The sequence below is a fragment of the Symphalangus syndactylus genome, chromosome 2 (genome assembly GCF_028878055.3).
Source record: "Symphalangus syndactylus isolate Jambi chromosome 2, NHGRI_mSymSyn1-v2.1_pri, whole genome shotgun sequence".
NCBI classification, from domain to species: Eukaryota; Metazoa; Chordata; class Mammalia; order Primates; family Hylobatidae; genus Symphalangus; species Symphalangus syndactylus.
Genome location: NC_072424.2, coordinates 34,450,828 through 34,468,127, shown reverse-complemented (window position 1 = coordinate 34,468,127; position 17,300 = coordinate 34,450,828). Strand labels below are relative to the sequence as shown.

Here is a 17,300-nt window from a genome sequence, read left to right as displayed (position 1 = left end):
TTGAGAGTTATTGGAAGATTTTAATATCTTTAAAAAGATCATTCTAGCAGCAATGTAGAGAATTGATGGACATGGGAAAGGGGATGGTATAGGAAAAGTGGAAGAAAAATCCAGAAGTCAGGAAACCAGTCAGGAGGCTATTGTAGGCAGGCGGGCCGGACCTGAGCTCGAACAGCAGCAGCGATGTTGAAGAGGAGTGAGAGACAGGACATATGCAGGTAAATAAAGTGGAGAAATGAAGCAAATCAAATAGTAACCTCAATTTTTCAGATAAAAAAATTAAACTTATTTACCTTGTTATGTTATCCCTGAAAGGATGCACATTTCTCCACCTTTTTCAGAAGTTGTACTACAGGTATACAGCACAGTTTGCAGAATTAATAATATCAGGATTCATTTTTAAACTTTTATTTTATTTTAATTGACAAATAATAATTGTATATATTTACGGGGTACAATGTGGTGTTTTGATACATGTATACATTGTGGAATAAAAATCAGTATTCTTTGTATACCACCCAACATATATCTACTTCCTGCTGTAGTATCTGACTTGTTTTCCTTAGGCTGAAGTTATGGTTGGTTTCCACAAACTTGATTTACTTTCACTCTATTTCCTGGCTACACAGACTAAAAATTATACTACCTCTCACAGAAGATTTGGGTAAGGGGGAGAAAAGACAAAGCTATTAAAACCCATCCCACTGTGAACAAAAGGCACCACTTTCAAAGATGGTCAATATCATCATCTGGAAAGGAACCACATGTTTCCTGTATGTTTCTACTCTGGTAAAAGTAATCTTCCTTGGTCCAATGACAGAACAATACAAAGCAATGATAAGAAATAATTAGAAAACATACAACTGAAAGGTTTATATTAGATTTGAGGAACAGTTTTCCCCTTAGAGAAGCTGTTCCACAAGGTATCAGTTGCATCAAAAATATTCTTCCCTGGAGACTGCTACAGCATCATTTCCTCTTCTTACTTTGGGATGCTTGCTTTCTGAATTACTGATTAAATAATTAATCAATTCATTCTGAAATTCACCCATTCAAAACATTTATTGAGCGCCAACTCTATGCATCCAATGTTAATAAAGACAGGGGCATGAGTTCCGGAAGATGACAGTACAAGTAAGCAAAATAACTTGGAGTATGCCCTGCAATGGCAAGAGGTGGTTGATGAGAGTTAGCCTAAAACCCTGGGCTTGAAAAAGTTTGATTAGGATAATGTGGGAGGCCTGCGAAGAGGGAAGAAAGGTCACTGAAAAAAAAAAACAAAACCTCTGTGTGCTAGTTTTTCCCAGAGCTGGCTCTGGTTTAATCAATGTGATAAATACTGGTGTCCATTTGTAAACTCCTAAAGATTATATTTATTTTTCCATCTACAGCACCTAATACATCTTCCATCATATTATCATAATGGTTATTTCTATAGAGAATTTTACCCATAACTTCATTTAACACTCTGGTGGGAAGTGGTAATTTCAGGTGTAAATGACCCCACCTGGAATTGTAGGAACTAAGTCAGAGCCAGGGAAAGATCACTTTTCTCTTCACAATTTATAGATGAGAAAACTGAATTGAACCCCCCAAAGTCAATACAGCTCATTAGTTTTTAGTGATAGGGTCAGTAAATAACTCAGATGCTCTGACTCAGGCCTATCCCTTGCTACAGCCATATTTCCAATAGAATGAATGACTTGGAGAAAAATGTAAACATCAATGAGTGTCATTTTTATTCACCAAAACTTGTATTCAAACAAAAATTCCAAAGACTTCCCCATTTTCCTCAATTTAAACTGACAACCCATGATTATCTCATGTTTAGTACAAATTTATGCAACCTCACCTTCACAGTTTGTGACCACAGCCCATTTCATCCCCAATTGACTCCATACAGCAAAAAAACTCAACAAAGATTTGGAATGGAAAAAAAAAAAAATAAGTAAGGTCTGTGGCTTTATGGCTTTACCCATTCAAAATTTCACCTACTCTGAAATGGCTTATCTAAGTTACAAGGTATAATCAAGTTTAACCTGATCATTATAATATTCCACCAGTGCTAAGAAAGTACACATGTATCTGTAATGCATGCTTATACCTGTATTAAACACAAAATCTTGAACTTCCATAATCCTTTTAATTCAAATGTATCAAAAGGCCTTAAGAACATGAAGAATACATTTCTCATTAAGAAAGAAATCATGACTTTGTCAGAATTTAGCCCAAATTAAGCGTGCCCAGGATTCTTGGTGTTTGAGCTGATGCTGAGGCCTCAAAACACAGGTCAAATCTACAGAATAACTTTAGTATGGAGTAAACAAGCCTGGTAATTAGTAATTTGTTATGAAAAATATCATTTTAGAACACTAGTTTTTGTTCTGCTTAAGGGCAAGAAACATGTAGTAAATATAGCTCCCTTCCCTCCCTTCCTTCCCTACTGCCCCTACCTCCTCAATTCTTTCCTCTCCTCTTGCATAATTATTGGCAGAAAATATTTGAACACTCATGACAACTGACTTCAGTTATGAAAGCAGTGGTCAAGAAAGCTTCCTGTAATCTCAGTTTAAGCAGTTATTGATTGGAAGGTGAGGGGTTTCTAAGACTTGCCTTGAGAACTGCTAATTAGTATGCAAATGTTTAATTTCAGCTTTGTAAGTATTCTCATTAGTCCATGTAATTCTTACCTGTAGTGGTTCAAACCTGTGATAACATGCTGTTTTTCACCCATCAAAATCAAGTCTCTATAGGTACTGGCTTACTGCATCTAGTGTTTGATATATCTGAATTTCTCTTTCTCACATTTGATTTGGGGACTTAATCCCATTCTGAGCACAAAGGAATTTTATCTAGATTGAGGGGAGCAATAAAACTGATTCTTCTCAACTATAAAAATGAAAAGTATTCATAGAGATATTGGTGGGCAAATGTGGTTGATTGATTCATTCCAAAAACTAGTGACTGAAAATAAACTGCTATCCTTGCAGACAATTACTGAAATAAAACACAGTCAGCTTTACATCTCTTCAAAACCTGTGGGAAACAGCTCTGAGTGAAAATAATACATACTGGTAAAACTGCTTTTTTAAAAAAGAGAGACATCTTGCAAAAGATTCAAACTCATTCTTTTCAGGGCAAATTAATTGTACAAGCTTTATGCTAATTATTGTTACATTAAAGATTTGGCAGCTTTACAAAAATCCTAAACTTGTACATGCAGGTTTAAAATCTCTATTTTAATTCTCCAGAGTTAGACTAGGAAAGCATTTCAGACAATGCCAAACTGTAGTAACGCTTGCTTTTTTTTTTTTTTTTAACTTATCGGTACCTTATAGTTTCATAGGAATTTGCTTGACAAATGTGGACGTGATTAGTTGCCTGGCCTCCAAAACTCAAACCTGTATTCTTTGGTATCATGGGATGCTGTATGCCAAATGACAGGCCTCCAAAAGCCTGACCACCCTAAAGACCATTTTTGCTGGTGAGTGTTATTCCTGTGCTTAGTATGAATTCCCTTCACACCAGACCTTCAGCAACAGAGGTGTGTTTTCAATATCACACCATTCTGTCTATCTATCAATAGCATTCCTAGAAGGGTGTAGATTCATGTCATACCAGAGCAGAAGAAAGGGAGTAAACAGCAAAATGGAGATATATTAAGCCATCATTCCCATGCAGTAGGGAGTGTTGGAAAACAACTGTTTAAATCACCCTTCTCTTGATTAAAATAATAATAATAAAAGAAAGGTTTGAAAGTGGCTGTAAGAAGAGGACAAGTTGACTCAGAGGTAGGTACTTAAATCAAGTGAAAAATAGCTTAGCTAATGTGCTTGATAGATGATATAACAACCAGAGTGGAACATAAGGGGAAACTTTGTGGGGTGGGACAGTTTGGAAAGGTTTGAATTAAAGGTTTACATTGTTGAAGGAAAAGTATTATCTGTTGTAATCTTGCGCTAATAAAGTCTAAATAGCTGGGTGAAATCTTAGAGGACTATGTCAGAGTGAATGATTTTTTATTCTATGCTTCTTTTCCAGGATCCTGTATCTGTAAGAAAGACATATATTTAGTATCAAAAAGTTATAATATCACTTGCCAATTGAGGATCACCAGCATCATCATTAAACTTTATACATTATTTGGTGGTAGCCACAGATGTGTCAGGAGGTGGAGAGCTGAGTGATGTTGCTGTCACTGACAAGTGGTATAATTTAGACACAGTATAGGGGACACGAGCACTCGACACAATCTTGGAGGTGGAAGGGAGAGGATCCATGAAGAGGTTTCTTTGCTCAAGCCACCTTGCCCGTCTTTGATCATGCCTCTCCACCCGGTCCTGACGGGGGCTTCAGACGTCCTGGTCAGGGGCTCTGCATTCAGTAGGTTTGAAGCTGCTCCTAAAGGTTGATGGTGTTTTTTTTTTTTTTTTTTTTTTTTGAGACGGAGTCTCGCTCTATTGCCCAGGCTGGAGTGCAGTGGCACGATCTTGGCTCACTGCAAGCTCCGCCTCCCAGGTTCACGCCATTCTCCTGGCTCAGCCTCCCGAGTAGCTGGGACTACAGGCGCCCGCCACCAGGCCCGGTTAATTTTTGTATTTTTAGTAGAGACAGGGTTTCACCGTGTTAGCCAGGATGGTCTCGATCTCCTGACCTCATGATCCGCCCGCCTCGGGCTCCCAAAGTGCTGGGATTACAGGCGTGAGCCACTGCGCCCGGCAATGGTGTTAATGTAATGTTACCTTGCCTTTGGGAGTGGAGACTTAGTGTTTTCTCCTGATTGGTAGAGTGGTGGGAAAGGGATTACACTTCAATCTAGCTCTCAGCTCCTGACGTGAGCCAGAAAATTTCTGGTTAGGCTAAATTCACAGATTTTCTCTACTACTATACTTATCATCAAAGTTTGCCAAGAGGTGGAAGAGCAGCAGTACGAAGATCAGTAGTATCCTAGAATATGGTCTCTTAATTCCTTATTTTCCTGGCACCTTTAGACGCCCTTGCTCCCCCATCTAAAAAATACCACCAAGAAGAAACCTTTTATACCCTCAAGACTGAAACAGGAATGAGAGGCAAGGGTAGAAAACTGAGCTGACTTGTTTGTCGGCACTTTAAACAGATTTCAATACTGTGAAATTATCTTGGGGGTTGTTTTCTCAAACTTTAAGATGTTTAAAGATGATTAAAAGACAGGTTCTCTTGCTTAAGGATTTGCTGACATGTAATGCTTTTTTTTTCCCTGCAAATAAATGCAGGAGTGACATTTAATAAAGAATCTGAGAAGAATGTGGCCCTGAGCAGTACTTTTATTCCCATTACCTTTTAAGAATCTCCTATGCCACTATCCCTCCCCCTCCACCCACTTGCCCTACCTTCTTCCTCACCATTATTAATCTAACCTGAATCACTCTATTCTTCTCCAAGGGAACACACCCAGTAAGAGCAGTGAATCATAGACACTATTGCCTCTCTAGTCTCTAATGGATTTGACAAAATGCCAGATCTGGTAGAATAAAAGGACAGGAAATTCAGGTGAAGGGAGCTTTTTAGGTTCTTGTTTAGTACATTGTCCTGAATATTAGTTATTAGATACATTTTCTAGCTGCCTGGTTATAGAAAGGTTTCATTGTGCTAATAATACTGATCCTGTCCGTATCTCCACGTTCTAAGTAACCATCCTACTCAGTGAGGCAATCGCTCCGGCATGCCTAACAGCTATGTCAAGGGCCCTTTTCTCTTGAAGTTGAAAATAAAACCCTCTCTTGCATATCTTGGCTAAAGAATATGAAATAGTTAAATCATAAGGGTCAATGTTTGGTAACAAAGTCTCTACAAGTGCAGCCATTACACATTATGGAATTCCATGTGAGATCTTTAAGGTAATAGAGAAAAAAATAGAAATATTTGTCAATTGTTCTCAAAGAGAAATTTATGAAATTACAGAGCACTAAAACATGACTTTACCATGGATGGGTCTATAAGATGCGACTTGAATTCATGGCAAGAGAAACCCAGAGAAGAGTTTTTGAAGGGCATTTTCAACTTATGTACAAATGTCGTAAGAAGTGTTGAAAGTCAGTTAAGAGAATTTGGCAGATTTTCTTGTGTCATAAATTTGTATTAAATTTAGTTTGTTTAAGTTGTCCTAACGGACATTATAAATCAACTGAATCATGCGGATTTTACACAATTCCTTACCCAAGTGGATTTTAATCCTAGTTTCAGAAGCATATATTTTTATCTTTGTTTCTTTTTTTTTTTTAGAAGGAGTCTCTGTCGCCCAGGCTGGATCGCAGTGGTGTGACCTCGGCTCACTGCAATCTCCGCCTCCCAGGTTCAAGCAATTCTCCTGCCTCAGTCACCCAAGTAGCTGAGACTACAGACGCCCACCAACACGCCCGGCTAATTTTTGTATTTTTAGTAGAGACAGGATTTCACCATATTGGCCAGGCTGGTCTTGAACTCCTGACCTTATGATCAGCACGCCTCAGCCTCCCAAAGTGCTGGGATTACAGGCATGAGCCACTGCGCCTGGCCTATGTCGTTCTTTTTTTTTAAAAAAAAACAAACCTATGGATACTAGTTATATCCACATGACACAAAAATTTTTGTCAATACAGAAAAGTATATGGTAATATAATTTAGGTTACCTTGAGACTATTGTTGATTAAAAAATAATACTAAAGCTGAGAATTTAAAAATTAAAATGAACATTTTAATTGTGGCTAAAAAGTACGTGTGTTTGTGCGTTTTTGTATAGGTAGAGAGAGAGAAACTGAGAGACTATTTACTATTCTTGCCATTAGACAAGAATAAGAATAAAAAAAATTTTTAAAAACCTCATAAAGATTTTAGGTCTATATCATCATCCCACCAACAATAATTACAGACAAGAACGAAGCATTTTACCACTCCCTGATGAGTAACAAAGTAGCCAACAGTAGCCTTGGGTATTGAAGAAATTTTAAGACACACGGAAAGCCTGACTTAAGTTGATATTAATTACTATTATTACTGGATTCTATTGCTTAAATTGTTCTCTATGGTAGGGTAAGGAGTCTTTGCTTCCTGGCTCAGTGGGCCAGTATTTTTTCCTGCCTGAAAAGTTTCATACGAAACATACAATGTCCTGTGTCAGAAACACCAAAGTCTTCACAGGCTAATAGATTTCAAGTCACTTAAGACATTGAAATGTACGCTATGCTTTATCTAAAGGTACAATTAAAAGTATTGGGGCTATATTCCAGATCTCTGAAATGAAACCGAGAGGAAACTGGGTTTTCAATTTGTTATGTGAAAAGGTTAAGTAAAATACAAACTTACGTATAGGGAGATAATACAGTTCTAATAATGCATGAAAGCCAGAGACATAGATCAACAAATGCACATTTCTGAAATACGGGTTTTTCTGAGCATTTGTTCTAAAGTTCTTTGAAAATCTTGCCAAACAATCCCATTTTAAGATACCAGTTCACATAATAAGCAAGTCAGAACATTTGCAAGGCAAAATGTTGTTTTCCTTTCTGCAGCCAGGAAAAACACAGCTCTAAGCTTAGGTTGTAACGGTAAAAGGATTTGGGAGCAGCTGATTTTAGAGACTCATAAAAACAACTCGCCCTTATGCCAGGAGATATAAAGAATATGCAGAGTCTGCATTGTGCTTCTAGTGTCAGAACAAATCATTCTGCTTTTTCTTTGAGATTAACCGATGCCAATGGATGAGTAAAGGGAGAAATAAATGTACAGACTGAGACCTGCAGCTTGGTGAGGTGAGTAACACCTTTATCACAAAATCATGAGTTCTCTCTTCCACTTTGTAGATTCCTTGGGGTTAACTTATGTAATTTTAAAAAATGTTAGGAGTGAAATATGTATTATTAATCATATGTGAGGCTCCACATTTTCTGCTATTTATGGTTTATATTTTGTGGGATCTTACAGATCACAGCATCTTTTAAAAATATATGTGTTTTGGGGGTGGGAGATAAATCAAGGGGTGAAACTAAAGGTGATACATTCCCTTAAATCAATTAGGGAATGGTGAATACACTTGCATATATAAAATAACTACTGAGTGCTTCCTAGATACCTAGCTCTATTCCAGCTGCCTCTCACCAGTTCTCATTTAATTCTCCAATCCCATATTAAGAGATGAAGAAACTGAGGCACAGCATCACCTCATTAAGAAGCACATAAAGAATGGTGCCAGAATTTGAACCTAGACAATTTGACTCTAACGTCTACGCCCCTAATCATTCCTTTAGGTAGTCCTCAGGTTCTGTAATTATTATACGTGACTGCTTAAGACTCAGGTAACTCCCTTTTGGCCACTTCTAAGCCATTACTGTCAGATGTTATTAATAGTAAAGAGACGATATCAATGTTTAAAATGGCCATTCAATAAAAGGACTGAAAACACTGGCCCCTGGAAATTCCCAACTTCCACGTGACTCAGAAGTTACTCAACTCTTTCCCTAAACCCAGTGCTCCACTCAGTGTAGCTAACTTTGTCGTCGCGTAGCAACAGAACCTCGCCACACTGGAAGCGTGGGGGGCGGGGGGGATTTTCTCGACTGAGGATGTTGCTGCCCGGTGGCCGGCAAGGGCCCTATCGGTCTCAGACGTGAATTTTGGACCGACACAATCTCATATCGTGATTGTTCTGCTTCCTGTGTTGCGCCACAACAAATTTCCTTGGGCTACATTTTCCCTCAGATTTGAGTAAAAGATTTGAGGTCACGCTAAGGAGCCTGAATACTGAGGTACAGAAACGGTTTTTTATTTACAACAAAAAAAAACCTAGCGACGGGACCGCCGAGTTTGCGGCAGCCAAAAAAGCTAGCGATGAGCTCAGCTAAAGTGCCAGGACTCTCGGATAGATTTCTAACATGTTTCATTCTCAATAGGCTGGAACCCAACGCCGTTCTTTTGTGGTCTCGCCTCTGGGGAGTCTACAAGCCGTAAATCTAACGTGCAGCCAGCCGTGCGGCTTCTGGCCGAGCCACGTCTGAGTAAAGCCTTTTCTGTGACGAGCGGGGAGACGAGACTGACTGGAGCCAGAGAATGGAGGCGGCGGGCTGGCGGGGAGGCACTTTCAGGCGCACTTCACAGACGCACAAAAACAAGGAAGCCTGAAGGGAAGGCGGTTGAAAATAAGGCAACAGAAGCCGCGAAGGAAGCGCGCCCCCCTCAGGATTGGTTTGACATTCCGAAGCTCAGCCTCGCCCGCCCCGAAGACCTGCTGCAAATCACGGCCGCGCGCGCGCGCACTCCCCTTGCTCTCGGGCGCTGGGCGGGGAGAGCCGCGCGCACCGGTTAATTCTGCCAATCTTGCGTCTCGGCCGCCCATCGTGTGGGCCAAGCCCCGCCCCAACCGCCCGCTGGCGGAGGCGCGCGCGCACTCCGGCCGCTCTGAGTCGCTGAGTGAAGCGGCGCCTCGCGCGTCAGTCAATCTGGCCAATTGCGTGTCTTTTCCGCCTCCCGCGCGGCCCCGCCCCTGCCACAGGGTCGATTTACGGCCGCAGGTGCGCGCGCTTGTTTGCTCTCGCTGGGAATGGCGGAGGGAGGTACTCTGCTGAGGGGAAGGGGGAATCCCTGAGACGTGGGTTTCCCCGGGAGTCGGCTGTGGAGTCGAGTTGAGCTCCCTTTCCGGGTCTGGGGAACTCAACCTCACCTTATGCCTGGGGTCTCCGGGGAACTAGTGGGCTTTCTGCAATGAGGGGAAGGAGGGGACGACTCCCGCCCCTGGTTTGCCCCTCAAAAGTTGATGCCTTTGTCGGAGGAAGCAATTTCAGTCCACTCTCCTTTTCAGTCCCCATTCGCTGCTTAAACTAAAAGGCTACAGACGGGCGTAAATGCATCTCCGCTGTGTTTCTTACGCCTCGGGCCGGCGGGGTAACGGGTTCTAGTACAGCTTGTAGAGTTCAGGATGGGTGACATTCAGATCTTATTGTTCTTGAGTCAAGGTTTCGGCTATATCTTCTTGAATTATGAAGCTGTCATAATAAATAATTCCTGATTATCTAAAGTTGTTATTCTTCCCTCTTTCCAAGGAGAATTTGAATATATTTTGGTGGATGAAACGAAAACAAGGAGAGTCTGGTGACTGAGATACTAGCTGGTCGATGTGTCATGAAAAACTTAGTGGTCCCTATGTGGGAAGGTAAATGGAAAACTGCAAAAAGAGCAAGAGTGAATTACAAAGTGAAATTAGAAGAAATATCTGGCTTACTTGTGGATGCTTTGTACACCAATAAAATATATTATTTGATAAAAGTCGACTATAGAGAGGTGTGGTTAATTTGATTCTTATTTTATATTTTTTTTTTAGAGAAAAACCAAGATTTCACTTTCAAGATGGAAAGTCCGTCAGACTCAGCTGTGGTTTTACCTAGCACTCCTCAGGCCTCTGCGAATCCATCATCTCCCTATACAAATAGTTCCCGAAAACAAGTATGAAAATCTTTGTTCTTCCAGTGGATCCATTCTGTGTTTCTAAGTATTGTGGCAGTGGTGGTTTAAATTCTACGGAAGGTTGTTAATTAACATAATGTGTAGCATAAATAAGTAGATATTTTATTAAATAATTTTGTTTTTTTCTAAGGTGACATATATGACACCCACCAGCCCCCTTCCATATTTTCCTCTTGAATCAATTCATTTCAGTTAGTTTCAGATTAGGTTATTACAATACTCCAAATGGAGAAAGTTTGAATCTGTGCAATATTATTATGAAGGTCTTTAGTGGCAGAGTCTGTCTTTTCCTTACTCTGTAATTCTGAAGCACCTGGAGTACTATCAGGCATGTGCTTATTACTGAACAAATGTTCCTTGATTACTGGGATAAACCTCTCGACACTTAGAAAGGTGTTGATCTTGCTGAAGTAAAAAGGAAATAAAACAAATGGAGCTTCCAGAAATTAAAGTCATTTTGTGATGCCTTCTTTGGATGTGGAGACAGAAAGCCATCTAGTGGTGTCTAGAATAGAAATGGAAGGCCTTTACTTCTGGTGATTTATTGACATCAAGAATGTTTTTCTTGATTCACATTTTTAATGTTTTGTGCTCTTTATAGCCTATGAGTGCAACACTTAGAGAAAGATTGAGGAAAACAAGATTTTCATTTAATTCCTGTTACAATGTGGTGAAACGTCTTAAAGTAGAGAGAGAAGAAAATGATCAGACCTTTTCAGAGAAACCAGCATCTTCCACAGAGAAAAACTGTTTGGAATTTCAAGAAAGTTTTAAACACATAGACAGTGAATTTGAAGAAAATACAAATTTGAAAAATACTTTGAAGAATCTCAGTGTCTGTGAATCTCAGTCACTTGATTCTGGATCATGCAGTTCTCTCCAAAATGAGTTTGTGAATGAGAAGCTTCCTAAACAAAGATTAAACGATGAAAAAGCCAAATTGGTGAAGCAGGTTCAGGAGAAAGAAGACCTTCTTCGGAGGCTAAAACTAGTCAAAATGTATAGATCAAAGGTGAGAAGAATTTCAGGACCATTGCATAATTTTTATTTTTACATAAATTGCAGGAAAGTAATTTCAAAAATAGAAAATAAGGTTTTTGTTGTTGTTGTTGTTGTTGTTTTTTACCATAATAAGCAATAAGCCAAATATTCAGAAACCTGGCTTCCAACAACTTTAATTCAACTCTAGATTTAGAGTAGAAAAGGCCCTTAAATACCAGGTAAAACTTTTTAAGAATCTCAGCTCTTATTTAATATGCAGTTAAACTTTTCTCTCTAGTTTCTAGCCCACAGCAGTATTAGAAGTATTAAATGTTAGATGCAAGTACAAAGGGAACAGAAGTGAAAGCTGACAGTGAATTAGTAAAACTAAAAATGGGCTGTAGAGTACAATAAAAGGTATTTTTAGTAATGATCTTGTGTCTCCCCCAAATAATTAATGTGATTCAGCCATTTTATTTGAGAAAAAAAAATATATATATTATATTTTAGATTTCAACCCATATAAGTTGAATTAAATAGAACTTGGGTACTTGGAAGGAGAATAACCTTTATGACCTGGAAAATTCATACATATATGCAATAGCTCATTTTCCCTGAACTATGTGGAATTAGTGATGGGATAGTGTATCTCATTTGTTCTCTTGAAATTTTAGGGTTTTTAAAAAATAAAATTTAGGAGTATTGAATGTTGAAAAAATATATTTTATTTATTCATTCTTTTTTTAGAGACATGGTCTCTGTTGCCCAGCCTGGAGGGCAGTGGTGCAGTCATAGCTTATTGCAGCCTTGAACTCCTGGGCTCAAGTGATCCTCCCAGCTCAGCCTCCCTAGTAGCTGGGACTACAGACATGTGCCATCACACCTGGCTAATTTTTTAAAATTATTTTTTTGTAGACATAGAGTCTTGCTATTTTGCACAGTGTAGTCTTGAACTCCTGGGCTCAAGCAGTCCTCCCACCTTGGCCTCCTAAGGTGCTGGGATTACAGGTGTGAGCCACCATGCCCAGCCTAAAAAAATATTTTTAACTTGAATATTGTAATTTTAAAGAGCAGTTTTAGGTTCATAGCAACATTTAGTGGAAAGCATAGTGACATTTTTTAAAAAGTACAGTTGTAATACAGTAGATTTTTCCCTGTATTATTGCTTCTTGACATAGTTTTGTCCCTATTTAATGATTTGATTTTTCCCTTATCATAAGGATGGCCCAGAGCTTAAGCCAACAAAATAGCCATAGAACTCAAGTTGAGTGACATTGTAACCATTCTACATATGATCATCCTACTTTTTCCTAGATAGAAGTCCCATTCATCCCTGTGTATGTTAGCCTTTAAACTGCACATCCACTAATTTAACAACTTTAATTAAGTTGAACTAGCATGATTAGTTATTGACATACATATGTTTTTTTTTTCTGTTTCAGAATGATCTGTCTCAGTTACAGTTGTTAATAAAGAAGTGGAGAAGCTGTAGCCAGCTGTTGCTTTATGAGTTGCAGTCAGCTGCGTCTGAAGAGAACAAGAAACTAAGCCTTACTCAATTGATAGACCACTATGGGTTAGATGATAAATTGCTACACTATAACAGAAGTGAAGAAGAATTTATAGATGTTTAATTCCTGATTTTTGCTCCAGAATATCTTTGAGAATGACAACTTAATTAAAAGATACTTAGGCACTTTTTTTTTTTTTTTTTTTTTTGAAACTGAGTCTCGCTCTTGTCACCCAGGCTGGAGTGCGAATGGTGCGATCTTGACTCACTGCAACCTCCGCCTCTCGGGTTCCAGCAATTCTCCTGCCTCAGCCTCCCGAGTAGCTGAGATTACAGGCACCCGCCACCGTGCCCGGCTAACTTTTGCATTTTTAGTAGAGACTGGGTTTCACCACGTTGGCCAGGCTGGTCTCGAATTCCTGACCTCAGGTGATCCACCGCCTAGGCCTCCCAAAACTATTAGGGCTCAGAGGAAGGTATCCCGATGATAAAATTAAGGGCACTTTAAATTATAAACTAAGTTCTAAAAGGAAAATTAGTATTTTGGATAGATTTGCCAAAGAAAACATGACATTTAAATCATGTTTAAAAAGTCATTTGGGCAGTTCTGGAAACTAGTTTTAATATATTTGTTTTGTTTTTTATGACAAAAAGTTTTATTTTAAATGTTAAAAATTGTCCAATCTGGTGAATGTCTAAACCCTAAAGTTTAAAAATTTCTGCCTCTGTCCTAAGTTTATGCACCTTGTTTCCATCCATTTACCACATATTTCCATCTGACAATCTAGCAGGTAATTAAACTCATATGTCCAAAACCATATTCTTCCCTGTCTCTTCAAATGTGTTTCTCATATTCATCATTTAGTGAAACAACCATCTATTTCTTTTTTTTTTTTTTTTTTTTTTTTGAGGCAGAGTTTCGCTGTTGTTGCCCAGGCTGGAGTGCAATGGCACAATCTCGGCTCACCGCAACTTCCGCCTCCGGGGTTCAAGCGATTCTACTGCCTCAGCCTCCCGAGTAGCTGAGATTACAGGCATGAGACACCACCCTTGCTAATTTTGTATTTTTTAGTAGAGATGGGGTTTCTCCATGTTGGTTAGGCTGGTCTTGAACTCCCGACCTCAGGTGATCTGCCCACCTCGGCCTCCCAAGTGCTGGGATTACAGGTGAGTGTGAGCCACTGCACCCGGCTAAACCATCTATTTCTTATAAAACTACATTTTCTTATCTCCCACCCACATGAAGGTATCATGGCATATAAGGTTCTTTGCATTTGTTTGCCTTTCTAGCTTCATCTGTGAAATGGGTTAAATTTAGATTGTTTATTCTATTTATGAACCCATCTCCACAGGGTTGGGTTTCTGCTGCCAAGTTATACAGTTATACCTATCATTTTGGCCATATATGGAGATAGGACCCAAACTGGGCCAGTCCCTGAAAATTTGAAATTTAGCTCAGGAAAAGAAAGCCCATCTCTTTTTGTGACTGCAGCTATTGTATATATACCTGGAAGCAGCAGAGCTGACATGCTTAAGGGCAGTGAGTGTGCTTACCGAGAAAGGCAGAGGTGATAGGAGAGAATTTTATGGATCAGTGGCTTCCTGGTTTTAGTTGCTAGTCATTCTTAAGAGCTTTCTGGATTTCTGCTTTTGGGCCCTTTTAAGTGTTAAAACAGCTTTACTTAGCTTTTTCAAAAGCACTTCCCTACTAGTTTAGCACTCCTCTGAACCCCCCTCAAGTACATCCCACTTTCAGTCCAGTCCCTCCACATAATCTAACCAGTGTTGAATGTTTGGCACAGCAGGAGACGCCAGGGCCCTGCTTTTGTGTCCATTCTAATTGTTAGTGCCATGCCAGTAAACTCTTATCCCTGCCCACATATACAAATTCCTGTGCTGTTGGCCTTTGTGAGTCAGAGGAGACTGGCCCAGACCTCATATGAGCCTCCTCTGGCACTGGGATTCTTAGATGGGCACCCCTGTGGACTTCTACTGTTCTAGTACTTACCAGCCAGCCTCTTACCACTGCTTGCTGCCAACCAGGGGCCTAAATGTGGCAGGGGAAATGTTGCCCCTTGTGGTGGTGCTGGCATTTTGGTAGGTCATTATGGTACTTCTCCAGATCTCAGAGGCTGCAGCTGCCCACTGCTGACAGGCACATCACCTGGAGCCACCCATATATATCCACTTGTGGGAAATACAGCATCAGTGAGACTCTGGTTCTGGGAAAGCTTAGGGGCATGGTAATGGGGATTTCCAAGGCAATGACTGGGTGCTGAGGTTCCAACAGCACAGCAGCTGCTCTGTTGAATTTAATGGGATGCATTTATTAAATACCACTGACTATGACAGCTTTACTTAAAAAATGAGAGCTAATGCAACATAGCACTTGTTTTTAATTTTAAAAAACTAGAATATTAGTTCCAGTTTTAAAGAAGAAGAAATTTAAGATAGTTATTTCAAAATTAAGTGGTTATTTAAAACTCAAATGGCAGAGCCAAGATTTGAAGCCCAGAAATAGATCCTATAATTTTAATTCCTATGCATAAAGCCATACTGTCTGATCCAGTTAATTATATCACTAGTTGATAATATAGATATTTTAAAGGACTATAAAATATGAATGTATTTGCTGTTCAGCAGAAGCTGAGAGGAGTCAATACCATGAACAGTATTAAGAGAGGAGTTAGTGTGCATGACCCACGTGTCCTTCCAAAGCCCCCAAACCAGAAGGTATCTCCCGTTGAAAGGGCTTCTGGAATATGGTTTGATGGCAAGAGGTGCCCACTAAGCCCCACTCCATCCAAGCCTCAAAGTAAGGCAGTCAAGCAAGGAGCATTGCCAGAGTCAACAAAGGTTGATGCCTAAGAAATAGAAATGCTGCTGGCTGTTTGCTTTGTGAAGACCTGGGAATCCACAGAGCATTATCTAGTGAAATTTGTGGCACTGACTACTAGCAAATGGAGTCTCCAGACAGCTAACTTAGGTGAAAATGGAGTTTGTGTCACCAGAAAAGATTATAAAAAAAATCAAGTCTAGTACATCTATGGTTGACTCAAACCAACAGGACAGAGAACTTCTGGCAATACCATCTCAAGTATAAAGTATTTGTACCCCTACCCTAGGGTCTGTCCCCACAACTCTCATCTCAGGAATAATTTTGAAGGACCCCAGATGTAGGAAATGGTACCCATGGGCACTTCCCTACTGAATAAGCCAAACTGACTACTTCATGAGTCAGTCTAGTACAAAGGAGGGGAATCATCAAAATGTTGGTCCTATCATTTCCCTTACCATCCCCATCCAGCACAGATCACTATGTGGGTGATCAGTTACGTCTTCTAAAGATTTTTTTTTTCCTAAACAGAAGATTTTATAATAGCTCTCTTGCTTTCTCTACATCAGTGTATATTGGATATGGTACTGAGGATTAAACTTAATGTTGAGTTCATAAATTGCAGAACAGTGAGACAGTGACATCACTTGGAGATTGTGGTCCATGATCCCTGTGGACAGCAGTCCGCAGGTTATGGAAGGGCAAAGCAGTTTTCTGGCCAGTTATTCATCTCATTATATAATTATCACCATCTACAAGTGATAAACTACTTCGTGGAAATAAAGTATTTTTCTGTTTGTTAAACCCTATTCGGTAGAGCACAAAATTGAATTTTTTATTACAACATAAAAGAAATGTAGATGATGTCTCTAAAATATGTTGTAATTTTTTTTTGAGATGGAGTCTTGCTCTGTTGCCCAGGCTGGAGTGCAGTGGCGCGGTCTCGGCTCACTGCAACCTCTACCTCCTGGGTTCACACCATTCTCCTGCCTCAGCCTCCCCAGTAGCTGGGACTACAGGCACCTGCCACCATGCCCGGCTAATTTATTTTTATTTTTATTTTTTATTTTTAGTAGAGATGGGGTTTCACCATGTTAGCCAAGATGGTCTCGATCTCCTGACCTCATGATCCACATGCCTTAGCCTCCCAAAGTGCTGGGATTACAGGCGTGAGCCACCGCGCCCGGCCAGAATGTGTTGTAATTTACAAATGATACAAGGCTTGGAAAAAGCTAACAATTTAGCTTTGTTCTCATTGGTGAAGCAGGGAATAATCTAAATACTCTAGTAATTTTTTTCTGATTGTGAAAGAAATGCTTACTGAAGAAAATGAGAAACAGAAGAGCATAAAGATAAAAATCCATAATCTCATAACTTTTCTGACAGTTTTATAAAATTAGAAATGCTAGTTTGGCAAAGAATTTCTTTTTAAGACTTTCTATACCATAACTATGAAAATATCTTTGATCCAACTCAGATTAAATGAGTAAAATAGATCTTGAA

The 17,300-nt window shown here is 39.6% G+C and overlaps 1 protein-coding gene across 4 annotated transcripts in view; it reads left to right on the top strand.

The window, feature by feature from the left end:
* SFR1 (SWI5 dependent homologous recombination repair protein 1) overlaps window positions 1-13,779 on the top strand; it is a 47,394-nt gene extending 33,615 nt beyond the window's left edge. Inside the window, exons 4-10 of one of the 4 annotated variants that reach the window (XM_063628258.1) lie at window positions 3,339-3,484; window positions 6,262-7,766; window positions 8,904-9,521; window positions 10,050-10,159; window positions 10,328-10,449; window positions 11,072-11,482; window positions 12,894-13,779. In XM_063628258.1, the coding sequence (XP_063484328.1) occupies window positions 10,129-10,159; window positions 10,328-10,449; window positions 11,072-11,482; window positions 12,894-13,085 (756 nt within the window). In that variant the 5' untranslated portion in view covers window positions 3,339-3,484; window positions 6,262-7,766; window positions 8,904-9,521; window positions 10,050-10,128 and the 3' untranslated portion in view covers window positions 13,086-13,779. The other 3 variants (XM_063628259.1, XM_063628260.1, XM_055250019.2) reach the window with 3 other exon arrangements.
* Window positions 13,780-17,300: the final 3,521 nt, after the last annotated feature.